General features: G+C 50.5%; 2 protein-coding genes across 5 annotated transcripts; one reads left to right on the top strand and one right to left on the bottom strand.

The window, feature by feature from the left end:
- The first annotated feature begins 156 nt into the window (after nt 1–156).
- On the top strand, nt 157–14,614 carry CPSF4 (cleavage and polyadenylation specific factor 4, 30kDa). Of its 4 annotated transcripts, none has more exons than XM_012638994.1 (8): nt 157–409; nt 2,941–2,991; nt 4,606–4,758; nt 6,914–7,009; nt 7,410–7,503; nt 8,778–8,850; nt 10,578–10,670; nt 14,224–14,614. In XM_012638994.1, exons 1-8 carry the CDS (start codon nt 307–309, stop codon nt 14,440–14,442), a joined length of 882 nt encoding a protein of 293 aa, XP_012494448.1. In that variant the 5' UTR covers nt 157–306; the 3' UTR covers nt 14,443–14,614. The 4 variants fall into 4 exon arrangements, with proteins under 4 accessions (XP_012494448.1, XP_012494452.1, XP_012494451.1 ...); XM_012638998.1 differs by having other exon boundaries at nt 13,768–14,292; XM_012638997.1 differs by having other exon boundaries at nt 10,575–10,670; nt 13,768–14,292.
- A 1,002-nt stretch (nt 14,615–15,616) lies between these two features.
- On the bottom strand, nt 15,617–23,374 carry ATP5J2 (ATP synthase, H+ transporting, mitochondrial Fo complex, subunit F2). The gene is made up of 4 exons (XM_012639002.1): nt 23,314–23,374; nt 17,364–17,471; nt 16,749–16,865; nt 15,617–15,791 (listed from the first exon to the last, which is right to left on the bottom strand). The coding sequence occupies exons 1-4, from the start codon at nt 23,324–23,326 to the stop codon at nt 15,763–15,765; spliced, it is 267 nt and encodes an 88-aa protein (XP_012494456.1). The 5' UTR covers nt 23,327–23,374; the 3' UTR covers nt 15,617–15,762.
- Nucleotides 23,375–26,392: the final 3,018 nt, after the last annotated feature.

The raw sequence follows: 26,392 nt of genomic DNA, 5'->3' as shown, positions 1-26,392 counted from the left end.
GTCCGCGTCGCGAAGTCACGTGCCTGGGTTCGGATTGCCCGCGAGGCCCCGCGGGCGTTCGGCTGGCGGCTAGCCAGGCCTAGCGCGGCTGCGGTACTCCGTGCTCGATTGGCCTGGTCTGGGCAGGCGAAAGGCCTGGCGCGGGCTCGGGGCGCTCCCGGCATCCCTCGGGCGGCGGCGGCGGCTAGGCGAGACTAGGCGAGGCGAGGCGAGACGGTCGTGCGCTGCGGGGCCGGCGGCCGGTAGAGGTGTGAGGGCGGCGACAGACTGAAGGGGAGCCGGGCCGGTAGGGCCGCCGCCGCCGCCATGCAGGAAATCATTGCCAGTGTGGACCATATCAAGTTTGACTTGGAGATCGCGGTGGAGCAGCAGCTGGGGGCACAGCCTCTGCCCTTCCCCGGCATGGACAGTGAGCGCGGGGCCGGGGCGGGCGGGCATGCCCCTCGGTCCCGGGACTCCTCCCCCTCGGTCCTAGGACTCCCTCCTCTGGATCCCGGGATCCTCCGACTCGGTCCCGGGACTCTTGGGTCCCAGGTTCCCTTTTCCTCTGGTCCTGGGACCCCTTCTCCCCTCATTCGGACTCCAGAGCCCCCTGCCTTGGATCTTTGATCCCTTAGGGCTGTTCTAAGGCAATGTTCAGGAGAGCAGGACCGTGTCTGTCCACGTGAATGAACAGGCAGGTTATCCTGGATTGGAAACTCCGCCCCCACCTCCAACTATAAGAAAGTACTAAGATAGCCCCCTTCCCACCCCTTGCCTGCCACTTTGAGCGCCCTCTTCTTGCTTTCATCAAAACTTAACATTTGGAATTGTCCTGCTGAGAGAAGGACCACCTCCTCTGTAGGAGACCCCAGCTAGACTCTCAAACTCTATTCTCCTAGGACTTGCAGTCCTGGAAGCTCATCCCTAGTTTGGGTCCTATCCCCTTTTTCTGGACCCTAGTTCTAGGTCAGTCATCACACCCAGGTGGCTGGTATAGACCCTTGGCCAGAACACGCTTCACACGCTGGCTCCCGGCTTCCCCACCCTCCAACTCAGACGGGATATCTCGCCCTTTAAAAGAAACCAGCGGTTTCCTTCATATCTTTTCTCCTTTCAGTACATACTTGAAATCTAGTGCTATAGCATTAAAACTCTGAGGGTTCTTAGAGGTCATTGAATTGGGACTTGCTGAAGACCACTCAGTGCATGGCGGAGCAGGCCAGCTCTCCAGTGTTCTCTGCTGTTTCCCACAACTGCCAGAGGAGGACTGCAGCCTCCCTCCCCTCAGGTGGCCACACCTTCTCATGCACACAGGATCTCTGAATCTGTCCCCTCACTGCTGATGCTTCTGTACAAGACAGTGCTTATACCCAGAGATATCGGTCAAACTGCCTTATCTTAGGCACACCCAAACCCTGTCACCACTGTACACCTCTTAAAAGCTGCTGCTCAAATTCAGACACACACTGTCTTACCTACTTCTTGGCACATGTGATCGCTTCGTGCTTGCACATGCACATGCACATCCACTCTCGCATACTTGGCCATTTTCTGTCTTGAGAGCACTAGCTTGAGACTGTGGAATCATCTATGCAGGGCAGCTCTTTCCCTCCCACTGTTCTCCCAGCTAGCACCACAGATCCACAAACCTGTCAGGGTAGGTGCAGTGGCAAGGGGCCCACATACCTCTTCCTCGGGTCAGGGACATGCCTAGCCACAGGTGCTACCCAGAGCTTCAGACTTGGTAGGCACCCTCAGCACTGGCTTTTCTATAATTGTGTTCAGTGTGTTCAACCTCAGCGAGGCCCCAGCCCTTCTTTGCTCATCCCTGCACTTATTCCCTTTGGAGTTTTTGGGAAGAACTGTCAGTTTTGCCCTTGAGGCATACTGTTAACCCATCTACCTGAGACTCAATCTCTAGGACTGTGGATTTCTGACTTTAAGGAATAAAGCAACGCTAATCTCTGAAAGAATGAAAGACCAGAAATACTCTTAAATTATACATTTTTTTTGGTAAGACTTTTCAGGCTTTTCGAAATGCAAACGGAATAACCCCCCCACCCATGACACCGTGTGTCACCTCTAAGTTCTATAACCTCACCTAGCAAAATCTGCCTGCTTCCAAGAAGCCAAGGAATCTTGCAAGTTAGCACGGGGAGGCATGTGCATGGGCCTCAGAGAGGCCATCAGTGGGTTTTCAGCAATTCTAAAATGTCTACTGATAGAGAACACTGTTTATGAAGCCAAGGACAGTTTATTCTGGTAGCCATGGCTGATGAATTCCTGGGCTCATCAGAACAGCTGGCCCCTGGGTCCCACTGACTTCCACTGCAGTCTGCCTCGGTAGTCTTGCTCCCCTCACCAGAACCAGCTACATCTGTGGGAGTGAGAGGCCGTGCTTCCTTAATAATTGTAGGTGGATGTTGCATATTTTGAGCAGTCCTGCTTCTGTGTCTTCACTTGGCGCTCTTCCCTCTGGACTGGAGTCTCAGAGGTACCTGACTCCTCTCTGGAGCCTGTCCCTTCTCAGAAGCCCAATTCACTTGTTTGTACTTCCTGTGAGATCATTGCCTCCCTCTGCCTGGGGTTAATGTGCCTGTGCATTAGCCCTCCTGGAAGGTGTGAGCCGGGGGTAATTAATTCTGTGATTTTTGTATTCTATCCTTCCTTTCCCCGCCCACTCTTGACTCCTTGAAAGCATCTTACAGAAGGGTCTCAAAGCACTAAGTAATGACTGGTCTCAATGTATATTGTCACATTTTGCAGGGGATGACTAAAATAAGAAGCTTTTTCCTTGCTTGGTTGGGCTTTGCATTTTTTTGCCACTGTATTTCCTGTACCCTGAACCCTTCATGGGTCACTGTCCAGAAGAGTTCCCTCCAACTGTCTTCATATGTCACCAGTAGCAGTTGTACCTAGCTTTGTTTGATGTCTCTCCTTTTTCTTTCCTTTCTATAGAGTCGGGGGCTGCCGTCTGTGAATTCTTTTTGAAAGCTGCCTGTGGCAAAGGTAAGAGATTCCTGGCTCCCTGACATGCCTCCTAAGGTGCCCTTCTACCACCTTGTCCCCTAGCAGACATATAAGCCACCGGTCTCTGGTTTGTATTGCTTTCTGCAGACTAACAGTGTCCATAGATGAAGCTGTAGTTTGGATAGGGTGGGAACCTGATTGGGTGTTCTGCCTGAAACCTAAAACACAGGACTGAACATGTCACCTCACATTCCTCATGGCTGTGAACTGACCTGTGACATGGAGGGAAGCCCCCAGCATGGAGGCACTCAGGAACTTTCTCAAGGTCACCAAGTTAATGAGTGGCTGAGCCCAGGCCTTTCTGATTGCACAGTCCGCACAGGCTTACTATCCTCTGTGGCCTCTAATCAAAAGACCCCATGATACTCTGTCTCATGGGGTCTTGTTCACACTAACCAGCGCCCCCAACAGAGGCTGCATGAGCCAGTCTATTTGCTAGTTCATAAGAAGTATCAGTGGGCAAGACCTTATAATGCCATGGTCTGGGCATTTTTCTCCCTGTAGGAAAATTATTTAGGAAACAAAATTTTAACCAGAAACTTGAATAGGGAGCATAGAATCAGAGCAAGGGGATGGTTTGGGTGAGTTTTGCTTCTATAATGCAGTCATTTACCACTGAAGCAGTAGACCTTCAGGCAGATCAACCAGGTCAACCTCACACTGTTCGGAACATTATTCCCCCACTGGGCTCCTGGTCTAACTCTCCCATCTTTGCTTAGTAATGCTGCCCTCTGACCAGCCGCCTGTTAGCATTGCCGTCCTCAACACAGAGCACTTTGATGACCTCTGTGTTGACTACTACAGGAGCCACTAGCCACTTGCAGCTATTCAAATTAAATTAATTAAATCAAGTAACATTTAAGATGCAGTTCTTCAGTCACACTTGTCATATTTCAAGTGCTTAGTAGCCACATGTGGCTAGCAGCTGCCATACTGGACAGCAGAGATGTAGAACATTCCAGAAAGTTTTATCTGGTTCTTTCCCAGTCAAGACCTCCTCCTGGTTGGGCCTTCCCAGTGGTCCTGCCAGGCCGCCTGTTAAAAAGTCTGACATTCCCAGAGGATGGTTCTGTCCCACCTGGGGGGAATGATCACTCACATCCTGCCACAGAAGGCAGACCTCCCTCCAGTGTGTACGTCGCTTTTCTTCAATTCTGAAGTTGCTCCCCTACTTAATTCTTGAAGGCCAGGTGGCCACTTTTAACTGGAGACAGAGGCTGCCTGGAGTCCAGGCTTCTGCTGGTGGTCCTCTTTGTCCTTTAGGATTTCCCAAACCCCAGTCTTTCTTTTACCACCCCTACAAGTTTTCCATGTCTATGTACCACTGGAACTATTCTTAAATTAAGAAATAAACTCACTCCCTCAGGCTTGTTATATAATATCTGTGAGATCATAAATAACTATTTACTGCCTAAAATCGTGTTGTCTTCTACCAGGTCACCTCTGCCATCTTTCAGGTTGTGCCACCTTCAGGTGGCTTAGGGAGGTGGCAGGGAGGTGAAGGCACCTCGGCTCCCCCAGGCCAAGTCCCCCCACCACCTCCAGGCTCAGGGCTGCACCTCACCTCATACCCCACCCCCATCTTCCCGGCAGGGGGCATGTGCCCATTCCGCCACATCAGTGGTGAGAAGACAGTTGTATGCAAACACTGGCTGCGGGGACTGTGCAAGAAAGGGGACCAGTGCGAGTTCCTGCATGAATATGACATGACCAAGATGCCTGAGTGCTACTTCTACTCCAAGTTCGGTAAGGTTCATGGAGCCCTGGGAAGGGTCTACTGGCTGCTCAGTGCCTGCAGAGTCTCTGTCTGCGCCTCCAGTTTTTCCAGCTTCACATGAGACATTCAGGCAGAGCCTGCCAGCTTTGGCTGGCTCTTCCATTAGGGGATGGCATGGTTATTCTCTGCTCGTCCCTTACGTCTTTGCAGTACGTTAGTGTTTGGAGCACTTTCAAATACTCAGGGACGTTGAGACTAACAAGGGTCAGAGGAAGCAAGCAGCGTGGCTGGTGGGAGACCTGGTTTCTGCCCACGTCTACCTTCTCCCTTCAGCGAGCGTGGTCACTCCCCGTGGGCGGAGTTGGTTCCTGCTCTCTGGGAGTATGATCCTGGGTAATAGCTCAACCGTCCTAAACAGCCCTTGAATATCAGGTCTCAGGGGCTGTCTTCTAGTGGCAGTGAGCCCTGCTCTTCACCTGGAACCTGAGATTACTTGGAGCCCTGCTTAGAGAACTCGTGGCTCAGCTGTCCCGAGTGGTCTGCGTGGAGAAGAGTAGGGGAGGGTAGAGCTGGCAGGAGAGCTGTTGTGCTCCCTGATGGAATTAGTCCCCAGAGTCTCTGCTCTGATCTGCTCTTGGAGGTTTCCCAGGAATCAGCTCTGTTGGTCAGCACGAGGGCTGGCTCTGGCCCCAGGACTTCCAGCCCCAGGCCCTGAGCAGGTGGCTGGGCAGGATGCTGGAAGCCAACAGGAGTCTGCAGTGAGCTGAGGAGTGCTGGGCACACTTTATGCTTTCAAAGCACTGTTGTCGGCGGAGACATTAATTATTTCAGCATCCCAGCAGGCTTGGCTTGCTGCCTTGTTAATGATAGCTGTGGCTTGTTTTGTGGAGGCAGCATAAGCTGAGAAGTCAAAGCAGACAGACAGGAATAGGAGCAGGCTTCCCGGCTCCCCAGGCGTTGTCTGATCCGCCACATCCTCCCGTCACCCACGGAGCACTGGAATGGGGCAGTGGCCTCCCATCTTCCCCCAGAGGCAGGAGCCAGCCCTCCTAGGCAGGCTGTCAAGGGCACCTCTGTGCCAGCTGGCCTGGGGTTCCCTCCTTCCTTGCTGACTGCCCTGGGCCCAGCAGCCCCCACATGTTTCTGTGACCCGCCCTCTGCCTGCCCTTCCCCTGCAGAGCCTGCCCTGTGCAGACACAGTATCCGCAGCTTCCATCACCTGTGCCACAGACACGTGTTGAAGGTCCCCCTTCTAGACTCTGGGAGGACAGTGGTGAAGAGGACAGGCCTGGTCCTTGCCCTGTGGAGCTTTTGTTCTAGTGGCCTAGGGAAAGAGGCAGCTGATAAGCCAATGAGACAAACAGAGAAGAGAATTATTCGTGAAAAGTGCTCTGAAGGAAATAAACTTGTGGTAAGACCACATGGTGGCATCTACTTTAGGCAGAGTGGTCAGGGAAGGCCTCTCGAGGTGGTTCCTCAGCTGGGAGCCGAAGGCTGAGAAGGGGCAGTCCGTGCAGAGGGATGGTTGTGGCCCATTAGCTGAGCCTGTGAGGGCCCTGTGGGTCTCGGGAAGGAGTTTGCATCCCCCCTGAGTTTTGAGCACAGTTGTTAACATGGATTGGAGAGCCAAGCCTGGAAGTGGACAAGTGCCCAGGGAGGCAGTTCCCAGTGCTGGTGGCCAGCTGGGCTGGTTGCTTCCAAGAAGTGCAAGTCCTCAAGTGCTGTCACCACCACAGGGACTCAGCCTTAAGTTCCCAAGTTGTCCCTACTTTTGTCCTAAAAGACAGCGTTTCTCAGACACTGTCCCGCCAAGCTCATAGATGTGAAGAACCATCTGAGCAGAACAGTCATTTCTTGGTCTCAGTACATTTGCATATCTGGGTCCCGCACTGCCTGAGACACCCCCTCTGCCTGGATAGGGGGCAGAAAGATAAATTTTGATAATTGTGTGCCCCACGCCAGCCTCTGCTGGTGTCATTGACCCTCTCGGCAGCACTGCCACATAGGAGGGAAGGACCGTCACAGCCCCACTGTACAGGGCAGGAAACGGTCTCAGGGCTCGCCGGGCAGAGACTGGACACCAGAACTGCCTGGCCCCTCTTTGCCTTGGGAGAAGCCAAGGTGAGCCTGGCCCTGGCTCTCTTGGCATATCCCAGGTGGCTGCATGTCCGGGTTTCCCTGCAGGGGAATGCAGCAACAAGGAGTGCCCCTTCCTGCACATCGACCCTGAGTCCAAGATCAAGGACTGCCCTTGGTATGACCGCGGCTTCTGCAAGCACGGTAGGTGCTGGGGTGGGCCGGGCCCCCAGCAAGAGGCCAGCCCTCCCTCCTCTGCCCACATGACCCCAGAGGCTGCCAGCTGGCCCACCTGGGACATCACCCCCTTCCTGTCCCGCCTATCCTAGCAAAACCTAATGTACTGTGGCTAGCGAGGCTTTTTCTAACCCTTCATCTCCCTTGAGCCTCCCAAAAATGCTGTGGGTGGTGATCTTGCCTGTGTTTTTGATAAGGAGACCAGTGTTGAGAGGTTGAGTCCCTGCCTACTGTCCCCTGTGACTAAGAGGCAAAGCCAGCATTGGAAGCCATGCTGTGGCTCTCTGGGGCTCAGGCTGGTAGAGGAGACACTAGAGTGTCCCCCACAAAGGGGATGTCTGAGTGACCCTGATGCTTGGCTCTGCAGGTCCCCTGTGCAGGCACCGGCACACGCGGAGAGTCATCTGTGTGAATTACCTGGTGGGATTCTGCCCGGAGGGGCCCTCGTGTAAATTTATGCAGTGAGTAACCAGCTGTTGCCCCTACACACACCCCCAGCTCCTGGCCCAGGCCTTGCCACTGCCCTCATTATCCTCCCAGTGTCCAGCTGGGCTTTGGTCACTGGGTGGTGTCAGTACCAGAGCTTGGGGCAGGAGTAGGAGATGGGGAAGGAACTGCTTATGGCCACTGGTGCTTCTGAGCCCAGAGGTGGCTCTGCGTGGATCAACACCTAACCTTCCTTGGGTCACCGGCCATCTGAGAATCTGATGAAAGCTGTGGGCCAGAAACACACATGTAGCCTTGCACATTATTTAGGAAGTTTAGGGACTTTAAGTACCTGTGCCCTAAAGGAAGGGGACTAAAGTTTCAGGGCCCCCCATGTGGAGGTCCTGAGCTTGGGGTTCCACATAGAGCAGTTCATGTAACTGACAAGTGTGAAAGAGAATGTCCCCATTTCACACATGAGCACACTGAGGCTCAGAGCTCGGTCACTCAACAGGGGCACGTGGTGGCAGGTGGTGGCACCTGGTCAAAGGCAGGTCTGTGGGCCTCCAAAGACGAGTTCTTACTCAGTGAGGTTAACGCCTCTCTCCCAGGTCCATTGCCTTGTCCTCAGGAGCCCAGTGCACATCTGTCACTTTGGGTGGTTGTGGGGCCGGGCTTCTGCCAGGGACTGCAGAAGAGCTTCCACTCCACCTGTGCTGCCTCCATCCACACTGCCGAGCCCGGGGCAGGAGCACAGTCTTCTGATCTGTTGGGACCCTGGTCCCTGGTCCCTGGCTCACTGCAGGCAGGTGGCCAATGCCGCCACTTGGTTCTGCTCCCTAGAGAGCCCAGGCACCTACAAGTGGTCCATGGATTGCTGCCTGTGGAGCAGGCATATCACTGAGTGACTCTGCCTATAGTCAGAGGAAGTGCTGACACTCGAGTGAGACCCTGCAGGGCGGTGGGTTTTCATGTGTGCAGCCCCTGTTGTGCGGCAGGCATGCACTGATACCAGTGCAGCCGTATCCCTTCATTTCTGAGCAGCAGTGGCCCAAGGCTTTCTGGCTTGTCTGAGCAGAGCTGGGTCTGAGCCCAGGAAAGTTAGTCCTGTTCCCACCGTTCTTGTGGCCTCCCAGAGGCAGAGCTGAGCGCCAGCCCCCATTGCGTCTGTGCGGTTTGTGTCACTTTGTGCTGGGGCAGCTGGATGTGATTTTCCTAGACCTAGAATTTGACAACATGGTCTGGCCTCTCTCCCCCATCCCCCCTTCTCCTTCTCCTGTTCTCATCCCTCTGGTTGCTGGGTGACCAGCCCTCGATTTGAACTGCCGATGGGAACCACTGAGCAGCCCCCACTACCGCAGCAGACGCAGCCTCCAACAAAGGTACCGTGCCTTGGCCCCTCCTTGGCCTGCACTGCCCCTGGCAGTGCTCTCCCTACAGAGAGAACTGCTGTGCCACCTTGGCCTGCAGCTTGCTTTAGACCCAGCTGGAGACATTGTAAGGGGAGGGCAAGGGAGGAGGAGGGAGAGAAGGGGAGTCTCCCCTTACCCCCGGAGTTCTTCAGAAAAGTCAGGACAAAGCAGTTTGCACCTCCCTCTAGAGATGGAGAGCATTCAGCCCTAGAACCTCAGCACAGCAAGGCTGAGAAGGGATGAGCAGGGTGGCAGACAGGGTTCAGGTGTCGTGGGACTGTCCTCTGCAAGATGGGGCTGCCTGGCTCAGCAGTGTCTGCGTCAGGGGCTGGAGTGGAGGGTGGCCGGGCACCCCATGTCTGCTGCTCTTGCTTCTGGGTCAGACCCTTCCCTTTACAAATGGGGAAACTAAGACTCCTAGGGGGAGGGACTTGCCTGAGGTGACACCGCTGAGCAGAAGCAGATGTGGGAGCAGAACCGAGATTGACTGGTTCTCTGGCCATCGCCGTCACTACTCCAGGGGAGGTTCCTGCTGCAGGTAGTGGAGGCCGGGAAGAGCGGCTGAGAACATGGGACTGAAGGCCCAGTGGCTCCAGTTCTGTAAAAAAGGGGCTCCAGAACCAAGCAGCTGGTCTGTCCCCTCTAGCATGAGGAGAGAGGGAAATGCTGTAGACAAATGGGGATCTGAAGCAGCTCCCTAAAACCAAGGGCACCCTGAGTTTTGTTTTGGGATGGGGGGTTGGGCCCAGAGGAAGGGCTGGCCTGGGTGTCAGCCAGTGTCTCCTATAGGCCCACCAAGTAAACCCACCCGGTGAGCTCAGAGCCTCACCTCCTGCCTGGCTGGGCTCTGGGTATGTTGCCAAAGCTCCATCAGCCCCCCTCAGAGCCGGAGGCTGAGCAGCAGGAGGAGGTGCAGCTGTCCTTGCCTGCTCCACTGACCCCCACCCCCAGGGGGCGGTGGTGCCAATCAAATTGAACTCTTTGTCAGGAAAACCAGGAATTCCTGGGTGTGGTGCAGCTGTGAAGACCTGGGACCTGGGGGTTTCCTAGCTGGGGTTCTGCATTTTCAGGAACCAAAGCCAGGAACCCTCTTCCCTCTTGGCTGGGAGGTGACCTTGCTGTTGAGTCCCCACCCCCGGAGCCCCTGTCCTCCTCTTTCTTGCATGACTCCCTAGAGGAGGGCCCTCAGCCCCTAGATCGCAGGCCAGTGTGTCAGGCTCCAACTGTTTTTCTGTGACTGTTGCTCGCCGTGTAGGCTGCTAAACATCTGGCTGAACCAAGCGTTCATCCTGACCTGAAGCTAGAACCTCAGAAACAAAAGTAAGGCCTGATCATGCCCTCGCCCCACTGCCCCAGAGACCTCCTTTTGTGTCTTTGGTGTTTTGTTTTCTACTTTTAGTTTTCGTTTTTGTGTGTCTGCATGGTGTTTTTCGGGCAGCAGCTCCTGCCATCATCACCAGATGTTTCTCTTCCGCCTGCTCTCCTGAGCTGGGCTATCGCAGAAACCCTTCTTCCTGCTGGCCATGCGGGACAAGTCCCGCCCTCTTTTTCCTGTCCCCATTGGTAGTCTGCGTGCACGCGTTTTCCACAGTAAAACCATGTTGTGTAACTCTTTCCAGCAAAGTAACAATCCGCCATTACAAAGGTCGTCCTCCTTGATCCAGTTAACGAGTCAGAACTCTTCTCCCAACCAGCAGAGAGTCCCGCAGGTCATCGGGGTCATGCAGAGTCAAAACAGCAGCGCAGGCAACCGGGGGCCCCGGCCGCTGGAGCAGGTCACCTGCTACAAGGTGAGTCCCGGGGCTGAGGACAGGGTGGGGTCTCCACTCCAGTGTCAAGGCCATTCCCTCATTCCCCTGTGTTTGGCTATATTTGAAAAATGGAAACATTTTTTGTTTTTGCTGATTAAGGTCACAATCTAGTTACAGTCTCCTATGGTATGCTAGAAACTATCCTACTTCTTACCACAACACACCAAGGCAAGGTAAAGGATGGTAAAAACATGCTACTGAATGAATGGATTGTGCTTGCAAGAAAGTGAGGAAAATGTTCAAGAGGCTAGGGACAAAATGGAAGCACAAATCCAGGGAAGAGTAGATCATTGAAGCCTCTGGCTGCTCTGGAGGCATCCTCAGATCCTGCATGGGCACACCCAAGGAACAGGACATTGAATTAGAATACCTGTCCCCTGTCCCCTTCTTCCAGTACATAAAATGGGATGCTCAGAGAAAGGAAAGGGTGAGCTATCCATTGAGAGTTCGTAGTTAATTGGCACGCCTTCATGTGAGTTTGGGCCTGAATTCATATCCTTGGGGAGGGCCAAAAAGTTACAAACTGAGTTTTCTAATTAAATCACCCTGGGACTGATATGCCCCTAGCGTCTGGCAGGAGCAACCCCAAGTGCTCTTTGAAGAGTATATTCTCAACCCAAGCCACACAGAATTCCCAGAGCTAGAGTTCTGAAGAATGAGTTCATGATTGAAAATCACAAAACATACAAGGAAACAAGCACCACTCTGAGTCCACAGAAACAGCCAACAATAGAACTAGACCCACAAAGACTTCAGATTTGGGAATTATTAGACATAAAACACAAAATTAGTACATGCTTTTTGTAAAAAGTTTAGGCGATATAAAAGTGTTTAAGGTAGAAAGTAAGTGGTGTCCCTTAATCTCATCTTTCCTAAAACAGCCACTTTATTCAGTGTGTTGTATTTTCACACTTTTTCATTTCCCTTTACACTTGCAAATGCCATCAGGGACACCCAGACCAAATCTGGAGAACTGCTGTTCTAATCTTTTGTCACACAAGCCCAAGGATAATATATTTTAATACAAATAGGGGTCTAATGGCCGGGCGCGGTGGCTCACGCCTGTAATCCTAGCTCTCTGGGAGGCCGAGGCGGGCGGATTGTTTGAGCTCAGGAGTTCAAAACCAGCCTGAGCAAGAGCGAGACCCCGTCTCTACTAAAATTAGAAAGAAATTAATCGGACAACTAAAAATATATGGAAAAAATTAGCCGGGCATGGTGGCGCATGCCTGTAGTCCCAGCTACTCAGGAGGCTGAAGCAGTAGGATCGCTTGAGCCCAGGAGTTTGAGGTTGCTGTGAGCTAGGCTGATGCCACGGCACTCACTCTAGCCAGGGCAACAGAGTGAGACTCTGTTTCAAAAAAAAAAAAAAAATAGGGGTCTAATACATATAACATTTTCTTTATAACATCTTGTGGCACTTTCTGCGTCAGTATATGGAAATCTAATCTCTTCCAGTGGCTGCATAGTAACAAGCACACCTTAACCAGTTCTCTGTGGACAATTAAAGTTATTTATAGTTTTTGCTGCTAATAACAGTGCTGAATGGGACACCTGGACATTTGTGAGCTCTTGTCTGATGATGTCATTAGCATCCATACCTATAGGAGGAAGGTCCCAGTCAAAGGGCATGTACTTAAAATGTTCTTAGAACTTGCCCTCAAGAAATGCTGAGCCCCGGGGCACTTCGCAGGGCCATCAGGTGTTCATTGAGCTCCTGCTCTGTGCTGGCTCTGCTGCAGTGACAGAGACTGCCGCTGCTCTTTCCTGGTGGGAGAAGGCAGATGCCTGAAGACACTCAAATGAAAAGTTCGCCTCACAAGGGGGATTTCTGAGCCTGAGCACTAAATGTGAGAACAGAATGCAAAGTGGGGTGGGGTGGAGCTGCAGGGGCGGGTGGTAGGCCTGCTCCATGCAGAGCACACTATATTCAGCAGGGCCTCTGTGAAGCAAACTCTCCTAAGTCCTGGAACCTCAGAAAGGTGGGGCTAGGGGGACCTGACCACTTGTCACCACGGGCACATTGTACTGTTAATTCCAGAAACACCTCATGGGAATCCTGGATTCAGCCCAGCGTGGGCTATGGAGGCTGTTGGGTAGGTGAATGATGTGAGTGGGGCCATGTAATCCCCTCTGGTCATCCATTAGCCCAAGGGCCAAGTGGCAGTTACCTAGGCCACTTATACATACCAGAAGTCACACCTACAGATGAGACAAATTTGAAAACGCTGAGGTCAAAGGAATAGAGCAGGCAGGAGTGCTGGGCGGTGATTAAGCAGAGCCCCTGCTGCACGCAGACCATGCAGGGACAGGGGGTGGGGGTGGGTAGCAGTCTGCCCCCAGCTGCCTTTTGACCTTTGTTCAAAGCTTGAGAATGGAGAGAGGCTTCAGAAGGGCCTGGATGATCAGGGCCAGTACAAGTTGGAGTCAGGGCTAGGTTTCTCAGAAGTGACTCTATAGCTCTACTCACCCAAGTCTCACCTTTGTCCCATCTCTGATCCTGTCATCCAGACCTGTCCCCAGGGTAGTTTAGACAGGTGTGTAAGAGCCAGGAGGAAAACCTTCTGCCCACTTTCAGTGTCCACAGCACTGGCTTCCCAAGTTGGGGGAGAAGCCTGGTGGCTTCTCTTATGTTGTTCTGTCTCCTGCCCGGGAGCCCCAGACGTTGGCTCAGAGGTAAGTGATTGGCCTGCCGTGCAGAGGGGCTTGGTCCCCAGACAGGCGGGGGAGCTCAAGCGCCATGGGCTTCTCTTCATCCTGCCACCTGCTTGTGAGAGTCCCTCCCTGGGCAGGCCCCATGTCCAGCACAGGTGAGGTGTGGGCCTAAAGGAGCTCCCTGTGAGGTGCTGGCAGACCATTTTCTGGTGGCCTTGTTCTCCCTTCCATCTGCTGAGTTGCTGGCTGCAGTGTCTGCACCACTGTACTTCCCTTAGTTCCCTTTCCCTTCAGTTTAGAAGAAAATCTATACCAATGAGAATTTCAGAGTCCTGTCCCCTATTGGATATTCGGTGGGCACTGCCTTAGTTGAAAACGATACTGTTTTTTCTCTCCTCCTCCCCCATCCTGCTGTTTCCAGTGTGGTGAAAAAGGACACTACGCCAACAGATGCACCAAAGGGCACTTGGCCTTTCTCAGTGGACAGTGACAGCAGCTGGAGCCAGCTCAGGGCAGCCCAAGGGGGCCCCACTGTTAGGAGCGTGCATTTAACTGTCTCATGCTGTGCTGGGTCAGCTCTGGCTGGAGCTGGCCCGTGGGCACATGGGGGTCATCGTTCTGAGGGGCCGCGTCCATTAGTCTATCATTTTGCTGTAATCTTTTTTTAAAGGGGGACATGTGCTCCACTTGGGTCCCTCAAGTGGATATCATGTTTGTCTAGGCATCAGTGCCTCCTTTCTGGGATTCCTGCACACCTTCCCTCTGCGGAGGGGAGGGGAGAGGAGGGAGTTGCCAGGGAAAGGCTTGTGCCACAGTGGTGTTGAAAGCTGGCCTTTCCCCTCAGACCCCATTAAACACCAATTCTTGGTGACCCTAGGGGCTGGTGGATCCTTCAAAGCTGTGGCCAGGTCACGCCTGCTTCCTCCTTGTCCTGCTGAATCCAGAAGCTGTGCCTATCGATGTGATTTACAAGGGAGCCCCCCACAGCAATCGTGGCCCAGGTGGCCACGGTCGAAGAGGGTTCAGGGCTCTCCAGTTTGAGGTTCTCTTTTTCCTCTGGGCTTTTTCCTTGGGGCACCTGCCTGACAGTGTTTAAGGTATACCTTGAGCTGGAGTTGCAGGCTTTCAGATAGATGACCAGCCCATCTGCACCTACCTCCTGCCCATTAAGCATCTGTACTGTCACTAAGACACCTGTGGCATGTGGAGGAGACCGCTGTGTCCCTGAGCCTGGAAAATGTGAAACTCACCTGCGACCTGCTAGGCAAGTGGGCCTATCCAAGTTAAATGACAAGAACAATTTTTATGAAGTTGATTAAAGCTTGTTTTTTAAGCCCTGTCTCATTACTTACCTAAGGGACTCCATGCCAAGGTGAAGACTTATGATGGCTGCACTAGCTGTGATATTGCTGCTTTCTCGTCGTAGGGGCAGCTGGTCACGTCTGGGAGCTTGACCTTTGAAGCAGCAGGTAAGGAGGCTGGCAGGTCTCCTTACCTCATCTCAGATGTTCAATAATACCTGCTTATTCAAGTTCCGATCTTCTGAGACATACTGGGTGCAACATCCCACCTCTGTACATTCCGTACGGTGTGTGCTCACCATACCCCTCAGCAAGGAACTGGTGCTGGTCTTTGTGCCACCTGAGGCACTGAAGACCTCTGAGGAAGGCTAAGGAGGAAGGGTGCTGGATGTAGGGGCAGTGGGTGGTGAGCCTGCACCAGGCCCAGGCCTTTCCCTTGCCCCTATCTGACTGAGCTTCCCACTGGTGAAGCCTCACCAGGAGGGTGACACTACCTGCAGCCTGGGAAACAACACTGCCTAAGGTCTCCAGACAGTGCTGGGCCACCTCACCATGTAGCCCCAATGCCCCAGGGTAATATACAGAAAAATGGGCAATAGGAAGACATTCAGGCCATCCAAATGTCCCTTGCTGAGAGCCACATGATGGCCAGGGATGAAGTCCAGCAGTCTTAGGAACATAGGTCCTCTGATCTATACCATAAAGCATCAGCCAACAAAAGGCCAGAGTGTGTCCCAATGCCCATAGCTGCCCACAATGCTCACAGCAGGGGACGGACCTCTGGGCACTGTTGACAGGAAAAGTCCAGGTGACACCCTGCCCCCTAGTGAGCTGGGACACATCATCAAGTGGTGGTTTGGGAAGCCCCCCAAGGTTTCATGGGTCAAGGCCTTGGGCTGTGTGACAATCCCCACTTTGTGCAGCAGGTACCCCCAGAGTGTGGGACAATGGCTACAGCAAGCAAGCAGCACACATACCAGTCATCTTTTATTTGGAGGTTATTTCTCGCTAGGATATGAAAGGATTCAGCAATGATTTGAGTTCCTCACAGAGGGTGCTGGGCCAAGGAGGTCAAGGTCACGAGTGCAGAATGCACCCCCACCATGGGCCCCTCTTCAGTGGTACTTGCGTCGCCGCTCATGTTCTGAAGTCAAGAAGGCAAAATAGTGTCTTAAAAGGTTATAGTGAGAAGGAGGAATGGAATTTAATCTCTCAACCATTTAAAAATACTAATACGCAATTTTAAATAAAATGGGATGATGCCTTTCTACATTCACTTTTTACAAAAGGAACTGCCCCTGCTTTTAACTTTATGGAGCCTTATTTGTGGATAAAGTTTGTACTCTTACCAAAAAAAGGGGGCCATAGTGAAAGCCTGAGATGACAGTGACAGCAGTACCAAGCCTTCCTGAGTATTCCTTTCAGGACATGACCTGGAACCTGTCTTCTAGTATCTCAAAGGAATTGGCAGACCTGGGGGCACAAAGGCACCTCAAGAGCCAAGAGGAACCTGGCCAGCCTCTGCCTTTCCAGAAGGAACACCCACTCAGACAAACAGCTCTCAAGAGCCTGTCCCTCAGAGGCAGTGTTGCCCTAGTATAGCAGACTGGTAGAGGGCTGGACATTGTCAGAAACAGGCTGTGAAACCCTGTAATAGGCCACAACTGACATTGTTCCCATCATCTCCCACCAGGTAAGCTCCTCTCAGGGCTCAAAGCCAGAACAGCCATGCTTTTCTGGAGCACTGTACAGACACCAGATCATACCACTCAACCTATTTCCCTCTTCACATTGGCTGCTTGGAAGATCAAGCCACATTATAACAGAGCCTGCAGTATCTCATAGAATGCTTCCTAATTATTACCTTTACCCTAGGCTTCATCTTGTTTTTCTTACCTATGTTCTCCGTCACAATTTTGTCACTTAAAGCAATATCCCATATACTGTATTTTGATAAGTCCTTCCAATTCTTTTAGGTAGAAGTGTAGGTAAGGAACATACGGTCCCTCAGCCTCTGAAGGTGGACTGCTATATCTAAGAAAGTAAGCCAATACCACCCTCTGATGGGAAATTGAAGGCAGACAGTTCAAGAGGCACTCACTGAGCTCCTTGTAAGAAAGGCAGTAGTTGAAAAGCACGTAAGCTGCCAGCAACATAGTAACCCCAGTGACGCTCCCCTTCTTCACGTTGATGTACTTGTTGTAATACCGGTAGTAACCTGCAAACACGAGAGGAGCTCACTGCGCTGCTCTGCTGCAAATGCTTCACGTTGCCTGCAGTTGAGCCTGGCCGAAATCCAGGGACCCAATCCTGCCCTGCTGGTACTCACCCTACATTCACTGGTTGATTAAGGTGAAAAGCACAAATACCGGCAGTGTCGCTGATCCCCACAGCCCAGGACCAGCTCCTGAGCTAGGCCCACCTCTATTCTGCCTCTACCCCACCCCTTGGCCTTGATCTTGTAGATGTGGCTCAGCTTGTTGGCCTTTGGTTCTACCTCACCCCCACCTCCAGGCTTGGGGATCCCCTTACCCTAATTCTGACCCAGACTCCAACCCCCCAGTAAGGGCCACACTGCCGTGGCCAACTGGGCCCATGGTGAAGAGGAAGGCTTCTTTGAGTTCATCGCTTCACCGAGTGCCTAACCACACGCATTCAAAGAGACCTGAAGACCCAGAGACTTGCTTTAGTTTACACACACACATAAGGCTCTGACCTCTTTGAAAGGCTCCAGCAATGCCTTTAGGGGTGAAATCCCGCATCAAAATCCAGCTTGGCAGCTCCCCTAGTTTGACATCCATGAGTTTCTTCTCCTTCACTGGTACTGAAAGGGAAGAGCAAAAAAACATACCCACTGAATAACCTACCAATAAGACAAATAGTATCTTTTTATGCCACTATTCCAACTATTCAATAAAAGTGCATAATGTAACTACACAGAGGCTGCACATAAATAATATTACAACTAAATACATCAAATCCACCATTTTAAGCCTGAGTCTATATAATGGCAGAACTGCTGCAGCGAAAGCTTTATTAGCCAACAGGGCGTCTGCATAACAGTTTGCTGGGAATAACTCTACAAAAGCTAAGGGGTGTGAGAAGAAAGCAATAAAGTGGAGGACAGAATAGATTACCGCACAGCTAACATTTACGTTACATCATTAGCTTACTTAATCTTCACAACGAGTAGTTGATGGCTTTCCCTCTGGGAAGGGAGGGAGAACAGACTCATCAGAGAGGTTGGACAACTTGGCCAAGGTGACACACACAGCGTGGAGGCAGGAGTCAACTTCAGGAATGCCCCCATGTCCCTGAAGCCAATCTGAGGGTGGCCTTGTCCAACCTCTGGGGACCTGTGGCTGGAGTATGTACGGGAGGGAACACTGAAGGGGAGCAATGTGATATGCCCTCAAGTGTGTCGCTCCCTTCGAGGAGCACCTGAGCTCACATAGCAGCCAGCCCCCCCAGTTGTGCCAGCCTGAGTAAGCCCCATAATGGGTACCTAAGCTACTTCCACCTCAAGCATTCTACCTGGAACCACAGAGACAAATAAGAGACAACATATTCCAAGAAGTCGAATGACTTAGTAAAAACCACTCCAGATGACCCAATGGGCCCCAGACCATATTCCAATGAGTCTGAGGACAAGGAACAGAAGAGCTCCTGGCAGAGGGCACGCTGTACTCATCTCTGCCTCAGAGGAAACCGGGGAGGGTCGGACCTGTGGGTGTCCAGGAGATGCTCATAAGGAGGGGTCGTGTCCCCATCCCACCCCCCCCACCCGCCTGGCAAAGAGCAATTTAAAAAGCTTTTAGCAGGTGTCCTCTCCAGAGCACGGACTCAAGTACCACCGCGCCTTCTTAAAGATCACCATAGGAGGATCCAGACTAAATCACCCCAAGGTTTCTTCTCCATTTTCGGATCCTTCAGGACTGGCCTCAAGAGTCCAGTGTGGGGAATCCCACAGGTCTCCTGACATCTCCCCCCACGCTTAACATGAGCAAAGGCTTTTAGGCCATAAACAGAAATGCAAGGCTCAATGGCCAGCTTCTACTCTGCCCCAGGTCCTGTGAAGAAGCAGACACAGGCCTTGATGAGTGTCAAGACTTAGTGCTTGTCCAGAGCCCACAGCTGACAGGCAGAAGCATAAGCCTATGACTTGCATGCATGGCTTTAGGAACACAGTTTAGGCCGCCTGCCCCAAACAAACTGACCCTTCACCTTCTGTCAAGCCTCATCCAACGACTATGGAGCACCTACTATACACCAGCAGCATGTTAAGCACGGTGGATGCAGCACTGAGTTAACATTCTACTGGTGAACAATGGATCTCCTATCCTACTCATCTCCCCGCAATCCCTTTCTGTTTCTCACATGAAACAGGATTATTCTCACCTGAGGGCCTTTGCATTTATCTCAAATGTCTTCTCAGAAGCTGCCTTCCCTGCCTGCCCCATCTCAAATAAGCACCACCACTTCCCATATAACCATTGAGCCAGTTGCCTTATCTGTGAAATGGCTTATTCCAAGCATTAAGTGAGAATTGATGTAAAGGTATTTGGAACAGCACCTGGAACACTGCAAACTGGTTATTACTGTTGAAATCTCACTATGAAACATCCAAATGGGGGGAGGGTAGAGAAAGAAACAGCATTTGCACTGAACTTTAAGACATTTTAAGCATATAGGACTTCAGGGATTAATCATACCCTTTAGTTCTTTTACAAACAGAAAATGTAATTAGTTTGAGAATATTTACAAAATGTGAGGTAGTCTCAAAGATATTCTTGCCCTTCCCTCAAAAAAACAACAAAAAAAATGAATTTCAGGATACATTCCAAACCTCTATTGGAGAGTTCAGTATCAATGATGTTAAGTTCAACATCAAACAATATCATACAAGAATGACCTTCTGTCATCTTGTCTGGGCTACTTCTAAAAAAGTTTAACAAGCACACATCTCAGTCTTGTTTTCACCTGGAATGGTAGGCTTTTAGTACAAGGAAAACTACAGTTCCTTTCTTTTTGAATGTGAACATGGTCAATACATGTGCCATACTTTTAAAGTCTTCTTGCAGTGAGGGGCTCAAGCACATTGTTCTAAAACCAACCACTGGCTTTAAACACAGCCATGTGGTGGGGAGTGGGTAATAAAAGTAGAGATGGAAACATAGGCAGTGATGTTGTTAACTGCTGAAACTTGGTAATGAGTGTAATGAATTTGTTACATTATTGTTTCCTTTGTATTTTAAATCTTCCATCATAAAAATGCTTTTTAAAATAGAACTATGTTGGAGGAGATGCACCAAAGAAAAATGATAATTTTTTTTTCTCGTTTTTAGAGACCAGGATTCTCACTCTATCGCCCATGCTAGTGTGCAGTGGTGCAATCAAAGCTCACTGTAACCTTGAACTCCTGGGCTCAAGTGATCTTCGCATCTCAGACTCCCGAGTAGATAGGGCTACAGGTGTGTGCCACTGCACCTGGCTAATTATTTTAATTTTTATATCAATGAAGTCTTGCTGTGTTGCCCAGCCTAGCTTCAAACTCCTGTTCTCAAGCGATCCTCCTGCCTCAGCCTAAAAACAGTATTTTAAATCAAGGTATTTTGACTGGTATAAGGCTGGTGACAGGGCCAGGTGCGGTGGCTCATGCCTGCAATCCTAGCACTCTGGGAGGCCGAGGCAGGAGGATTGCTTGAGGTCAGGATTTCGGGCTGGCCTGAGCAAGAGCAAGACCCCATCTCTATCAAAATTAGAAAAACTTAGCCAGGCGTGGTGGTGCCCGCCTGTCCCAACTACTCCAGAGGCTGAGGCAGGAGGATCACTTGAACCCAGGAGTTTGAGGTTACAGTGAGCTGTGATGACGCCACTGCACTCCAGGGTGACAGAGCAAGATTCTATCAATCAATCAGTCAATCAATAAAGTCACTTCTGGACCCAGTGAAGCTATTTTTTCACATTCACAAACTATGCAAATATTCTCTGCATGCTCACGACCATGTTCAGGGGCTGGCATGATGCCTCGCACATCAGAAAGAAAGCCAACAATTTAAAATTTATTTTTCTACCTGTTTCTATCTCTGTATTATGAAGAGTGTTTCCTTAAACAAAATTAAGAAATGTATAAGAGCAGGAAAAAAAAAAATAAAAACACATTGGCCTTAAGGAGAGCCAAGTTCAGCATCATTGCAAAACTCCAAGGTACCATCCTATTCATGAGAGGTGCATCCACTGATTCCCAAGAATTTCTCTTTTAGTGAAAGACAAAGGCTTCAGTCCTTGGCAGCCATATCAGAACCCCTTTTCTCCCCACCCCTACACCCTAGCCACTCCTCTGCAATGCTGGAACATCCATCTGCAATCACTGATTCACACAAAAGATTCTGTAGAGTGCAGTGACAAGCCACAGAATCTGGGACCAAGTTTCTGGGTTTAGTGCCACTTTGTAGCTATGTGTCCTTGGGCAAGGTACTGCTGTCTTAGTTTTGTCCTTTGTAAAATAAGGGTAATAATAGTACCCACTTTGGTATTTGACTTCAGGTACTACATAAATGAGAACTATTATTTTCTGCCTGATTATGAGTTACCTGAATGTGGGAACATCCCCACACACAGTTCCTGGTACACAACAGACTCTCAGGAACGGTTGTGGAACAAACACACGTTCTTGAGAGGGCAGGTGATTTTACGACTTGAAGCAAACTGTTCATTTGTTATGGAGCTGCATGGAAATGGCAAGTGTCTCCTGGGTGCTAAATCCAACGCAGAAGTTGGCCAGAGAGTAAAGATTTTAGACTTTGCAGGCCACATAAGGTCTCTGTTGCATAGTTTCTTTTTTAAAAACACAAAAACCACTCTTAGCTCATGGCCAAACAAAAATAGGCCGCAGGAAATCCAGCCCACATAGCTTGCTGACCTCTATCTACTGCTGATAATTCATATTTCCCTGACTTTACTGATGCTAATGAACTAGTTGCTTTGTGCTCTGATGACAGACACCACCTAAAAGATCATCAATACTTAAGAGATATGGATTCCAATTTCTTCACCTCGGGTGATGCTAAATGGGCCAGGTATGTGACATGACTGTGCCCAAAGATCACAGAGTAAAGCTTGAATAACCAGCTCATCCCAACTGAGTGCACAATTGTGGGCCAGGAGAAAACACATGAAGCTTACACACACTAGCCGTGTTCCAAGTGCCTTTCGTGTACTAAACTGTTTAATCCTTAATCCAGAGCGCTCTTCACTACAACCCTGTGCTTTAATAAGATGCCAAGCCTCAATGCTCCCTTTTCACCTCTTGTCTCCTTTAAACGACACAACCACCATGGATGAGGAATATTCTCTTGCCCATTTTACAGAGGGGAAAACAGCTTCACTCTCGCCTTTTCTTTTTTTTTTTTTTGAGACAGAGTCTCACTCTTTTTGCCCGGGCTAGAGTGAGCGCCGTGGCGTCAGCCTAGCTCACAGCAACCTCACACTCCTGGGCTCAAGCGATCCTACTGCCTCAGCCTCCCAAGTAGCTGGGACTACAGGCATGCGCCACCATGCCCGGCTAATTTTTTCTATATTTTTAGTTGTCCGATTAATTTGTTTCTAATTTTAGTAGAGACGGGGTCTCGCTCTTGCTCAGGCTGGTTTCGAACTCCTGAGCTCAAGCAATCTGTCCGCCTCGGCCTCCCAGAGTGCTAGGATTACAGGCGTGAGCCACCGCGCCCGGCCACTCTCGCCTTTTTTGATCCCCTCTTTATCTCCAGTCTGAGAGATTAAGAATATAGAAACTGAGGTGAGACATACATGGGTTAATCAAAACTCTGCCATTATCAGCTGTGTGACCTCAGACAGGCCACGCCACATCTCGGACCGTTTCGTTATTTTCTTCATCTTTTAAATGGGATTCAGTGTTCCCGACATTGCCCCCAGACTAGGCCACTATAAAAATCTAGGGCTAAAACACAGTTTCCTTATTTAAAAAAATAAATAAATCAATGTGTACAGCCGGATGAGCATAGAGATTACACATGCGTGTCACTGAAAAGCCTGCTAGCCATAGGGCCATCCTTGCGAATAAAGCTCACTTATCCTGAGGCCCCAGGTTTGAATCCCAGCTCAGCCTTCTAACAAGTTGTGACCTTGAACAGGTCACTTCTCCTGTCTAAGCCTATCGACATACATGAACCGAACCTTTGCTGGTGTCGGGTACCGTCTTAGGCATTCGCTCCTTCTAGAGCTTAATTTGACCTTCGACTTCGGGAAGAAGGATAGAAGCTCCGCGTAGGGTCCAAACGCAAAGCGCCTGGGTGGCGGAGAGGAGGAAGGAAGCTATTCCTGAGCGGAGAGGAAAAGTGCCTAAGGCAGCGCATTCCCAGGCCCGGAGCCGCGTGCCGCAGCTGCCCTCTGCCCTCACTCTTCACGCCGAAACCAGGCGGCGCGGGCCCTGGGCAGCAGGAAGCCGCGGATGGGAGAGCAGAGGGTCAGACAGGGTAGGACCGTTGGAGTAAGGGCCCGGCGCATCTCAAAGGAGGCAGCAGCAAAGTCCCTGAGCAAAAGGCAGATGGCTCTGCAGCTCCTTCCCCTACCCGTGCAGCTCTGGGCCCTGGACCCCCGGCTCTTGCTTCCACCGCGCCGCCCAAAGCGCCCTAAGGCCGAACACTCACCGACTGACGCCATCTTGGAGCCCTGATGTCCGCTGTACCGGGCCGCGTGAGGGCTGCTGGGTAGGGAGGCACGCCCCCGAGGGCCAGGAAGCAGAGGCTCACGGGAAGACGGTCACGATTGGTACTAGCCTGGGGCTACCAGAGTGCCATGAAATGAAGGACGAAGACCCTGCAGGGCAAAGACCGGGAGTCCCGCAGTGAGAGAGGGAGCGCCTCAGCCTGGGATCCCTATCCCAAAAGGCAGGAAAGGACCATTAAAAAAAACAGGGACAAGAAGAGGAAAAGGGCATATGCTGGCTTACTTACCCTGTGCCCTTCAATTTGTTGTGAGAAATGAGAAGAGCGTATCAAAGACCTTTCCTCCTACCTGTCCTGGATGGGAGGCAAGCTCCAACTCTCAGGGAATCAACAAGCACCAGGAAAAGCTGGTGTCCAGGATTAGGCTCCAAATAGGTTTGATTCAAGGGCACCTATATGTGTCCAGGCTCTGGGCTGGGCTCTGAGAACAGAAATATACAAGACTCTGAGGGTACCGTCAAAGATAAACAAAGCTGGACACTAAAGTGTTAAGGACAGATTTTAATCAGTAATAACTATTGCAATAGGAAAAAGAGTCCAGCATGAGCTGAACTAAACTTCGATTTGTACAGAGGTGACTGGGTGTTTTAAAGGGAGAATGTGGGAATGGGGATGTGAACTAAAATAAAATCTTAAGGCTGACTGAATGGACCCCCTCATGGCCAAAGGAATATCCTAAAACTAAATTGCCTGCCACAAGGAGGGAAGTCAGACATGCCTCATCATGCCCCCCTCACATACTTTGTAACCCATTAACAGGCCTAAGCATATGCAAGACAAACCTGCAGGTCCTCAATTTACACAACAAATATATGTCCAGTGGCTTATCTCTGATAAACAGCTCTTTAAGTTAAAACATTCCAAGCCTTTAGACAAAGTTTCATGTCTTTAACCAATTACAAGTCAAAGAATCTTTAAACCCACCCATAACCTGTAAGCCCCCCCCACTTCAAGATGGCCCACGTTTTCGGACCAAACCAATGTATGCCTCCCACGTATTGATTTATGACTTTACCTGTAACCCCTGTCTCCCTGAAATGTATAAAACCAAACTGTAAGCCAACCACAGCGAGTCCACTTGCTCAAGGCTTCTTGGACATGGCTTCGGGTCATGATCCTCAAATTTGGCTCAGAATAAATCTGTTTAAAATTAATTTACAGAGTTTGGCTTTTTTTCCGTTAACACTACTTGGTTTTTATTTATCCCTCCCACCCCACTCCCATGTGCTGCTGCCTGTATTCCAGCTCCTTCTGCATTCTTGCCCCCTTTCGCCTCAGCCCTGGGATCTATACATTTGTCTTATGTTGTAGAAATGATGGCTTCCTTAAGTTCAGTAAGTGCTGCCGGTTTTTTAATCATAGATTTCATTCCTCCTGATGTACTGGGTGTTCCAGAAGGGTTCTTAGGCAAACTTTTGTTTTTCCTTTTCCTTTTTGTTTTAAACTGTACTTTCTTTGTTAGGTCTTGTGCTGCTTTCTTTTTAAATAATTTCTGTTCGTATTAGGTGAGTTCTTTTGAAACAGCTTGGTTGCAGGAGATATATTATCCCTATGTGGGAAAAAAATGAATTATTTGACACAGCAAAACCGTGTTATTCAACATGGAACCATGAGTTACTTTTTGTGGCTATTTAAATCTAAATAGGAATTAAGTGATATTTAAAATTTAGTACCTCATTTGCATTAAGCTGCTTTTCAAAACATTATATAGTTGTAACTTTATATAATTTATGTAGATTAATAAAACAAATTTTCCCATTGCTAAGTCCTGCCCCATGCGGATGTCAACACTCCTGCAATATTTCCTGCCATAGTAGGAGTAGGAATTGTTTTAAAAACAACAAACAGGCCGGTCTCGGTGGCTCACGCCTGTAATCCTAGCACTCTGGGAGGCCAAGGCGGGCGGATTGTTTGAGCTCAGGAGTTCGAGACCAGCCTGAGCAAGAGGAGACCCTCGTCTCTACTAAAAATTAGAAAGAAATTAATCAGACAACTAAAAATATATAGAAAAAATGAGCTCGGTATGGTGGCACATGCGTGTAGTCCCAGCTACTTGGGAGGCTGAGGCAGAAGGATCGCTTGAGCCCAGGAGTTTGAGGTTTCTGTGAGCTAGGCTGATGCGATGGCACTCTAGCCCGGGGAAAAAAGAGTGAGACTCTGTCTCAAAAAAAACAAACACTACTGATGACAATGGTGATGGGCTAGTCTTTCTGGGATCAGGGCACCCTCTCTCAGGACAGTGCAGTGCTCATCTAGATCCCCTTCAGAAAAGAACTCATTACCCATGTTGCTGGGACAGCGTCGACAGGCAGCCCTCAGGTGTCAGCCCTCTTCCCAAACTGCCTCCACTGAGGAGGGCCACTGCCCAGAGCTATGCCCCTTCTTTCAACCATTTATGTCCAAGCTGAGGGTGTGAAAAACACAACTCCATTTGCCCCTGCCTAGGGCAACTTTCAGAGAAGCTGGTGAGGTTGGTGGAGGCCTTCCCTGGAATGGCAGTGTGGCCCAGTTTCTCCCTCTTCCTGATCCTGTGTCCCCCTTTTCCCCTCCACAGGTGATGACTGCGTGCGCATCCCCAGCAAACCTCCTGCACACGACTCTCCATCTCACAGGCTGCTCAGCCTATGGCCCAACCTATGGCAGTCGGTGCCAGAAGTGGTCTGGGAAAGCAGGGGTGGGATTTTGGTGCCCAGTCACTGACCGTCTGGCTATGAAAGAGGACCCCGCTACATACACACTGGTGGGAGGTGGAGCACGGATGTCCTCTGGCATAGGCTTAACCTTCACTGGTGGTCAACTGCAGCAGCCTACAGGTGCAAGGGAGTGCCTAGTTGGCATCTGATAAATATCAGGGAATTAGTCATTGCAAGGACAGTGGCAATTGCAATGGCTACAGCTAAGCTGAGAGTAATTAATCAGCAATTAAGAGATAATTAAAAAGACAGGCCGGGCATGGTGGCTCACACCTGTAATCCTAGCACTCTGGGAGGCCAAGGCGAGC

Source organism: Propithecus coquereli, unplaced genomic scaffold, assembly GCF_000956105.1.
Source record: "Propithecus coquereli isolate 6110/MARCELLA unplaced genomic scaffold, Pcoq_1.0 Scaffold137, whole genome shotgun sequence".
NCBI classification, from domain to species: Eukaryota; Metazoa; Chordata; class Mammalia; order Primates; family Indriidae; genus Propithecus; species Propithecus coquereli.
The sequence above is the reverse complement of the archived record's forward strand: the minus strand, read 5'-3'. Positions and strand labels throughout refer to the sequence as shown.

Bases quoted from the DNA above. Each gene is read 5' to 3' on its own strand.
- CPSF4 (XM_012638994.1), top strand. From the start codon at position 307: ATGCAGGAAATCATTGCCAGTGTGGACCATATCAAGTTTGACTTGGAG. The intron at 7,010-7,409 runs GTAGGTGCTGGG...TTGGCTCTGCAG, and splicing joins CCGCGGCTTCTGCAAGCACG to GTCCCCTGTGCAGGCACCGG. The intron at 8,851-10,577 runs GTACCGTGCCTT...CCCAACCAGCAG, and splicing joins AGACGCAGCCTCCAACAAAG to AGAGTCCCGCAGGTCATCGG.
- ATP5J2 (XM_012639002.1), bottom strand. The intron at 16,866-17,363 runs GTCAGAGCCTTA...TCGTGTTTGCAG, and splicing joins TGCTGGAGCCTTTCAAAGAG to GTTACTACCGGTATTACAAC. The intron at 15,792-16,748 runs GTGAGTGCCTCT...TCTTGACTTCAG, and splicing joins CCTTTCTTACAAGGAGCTCA to AACATGAGCGGCGACGCAAG.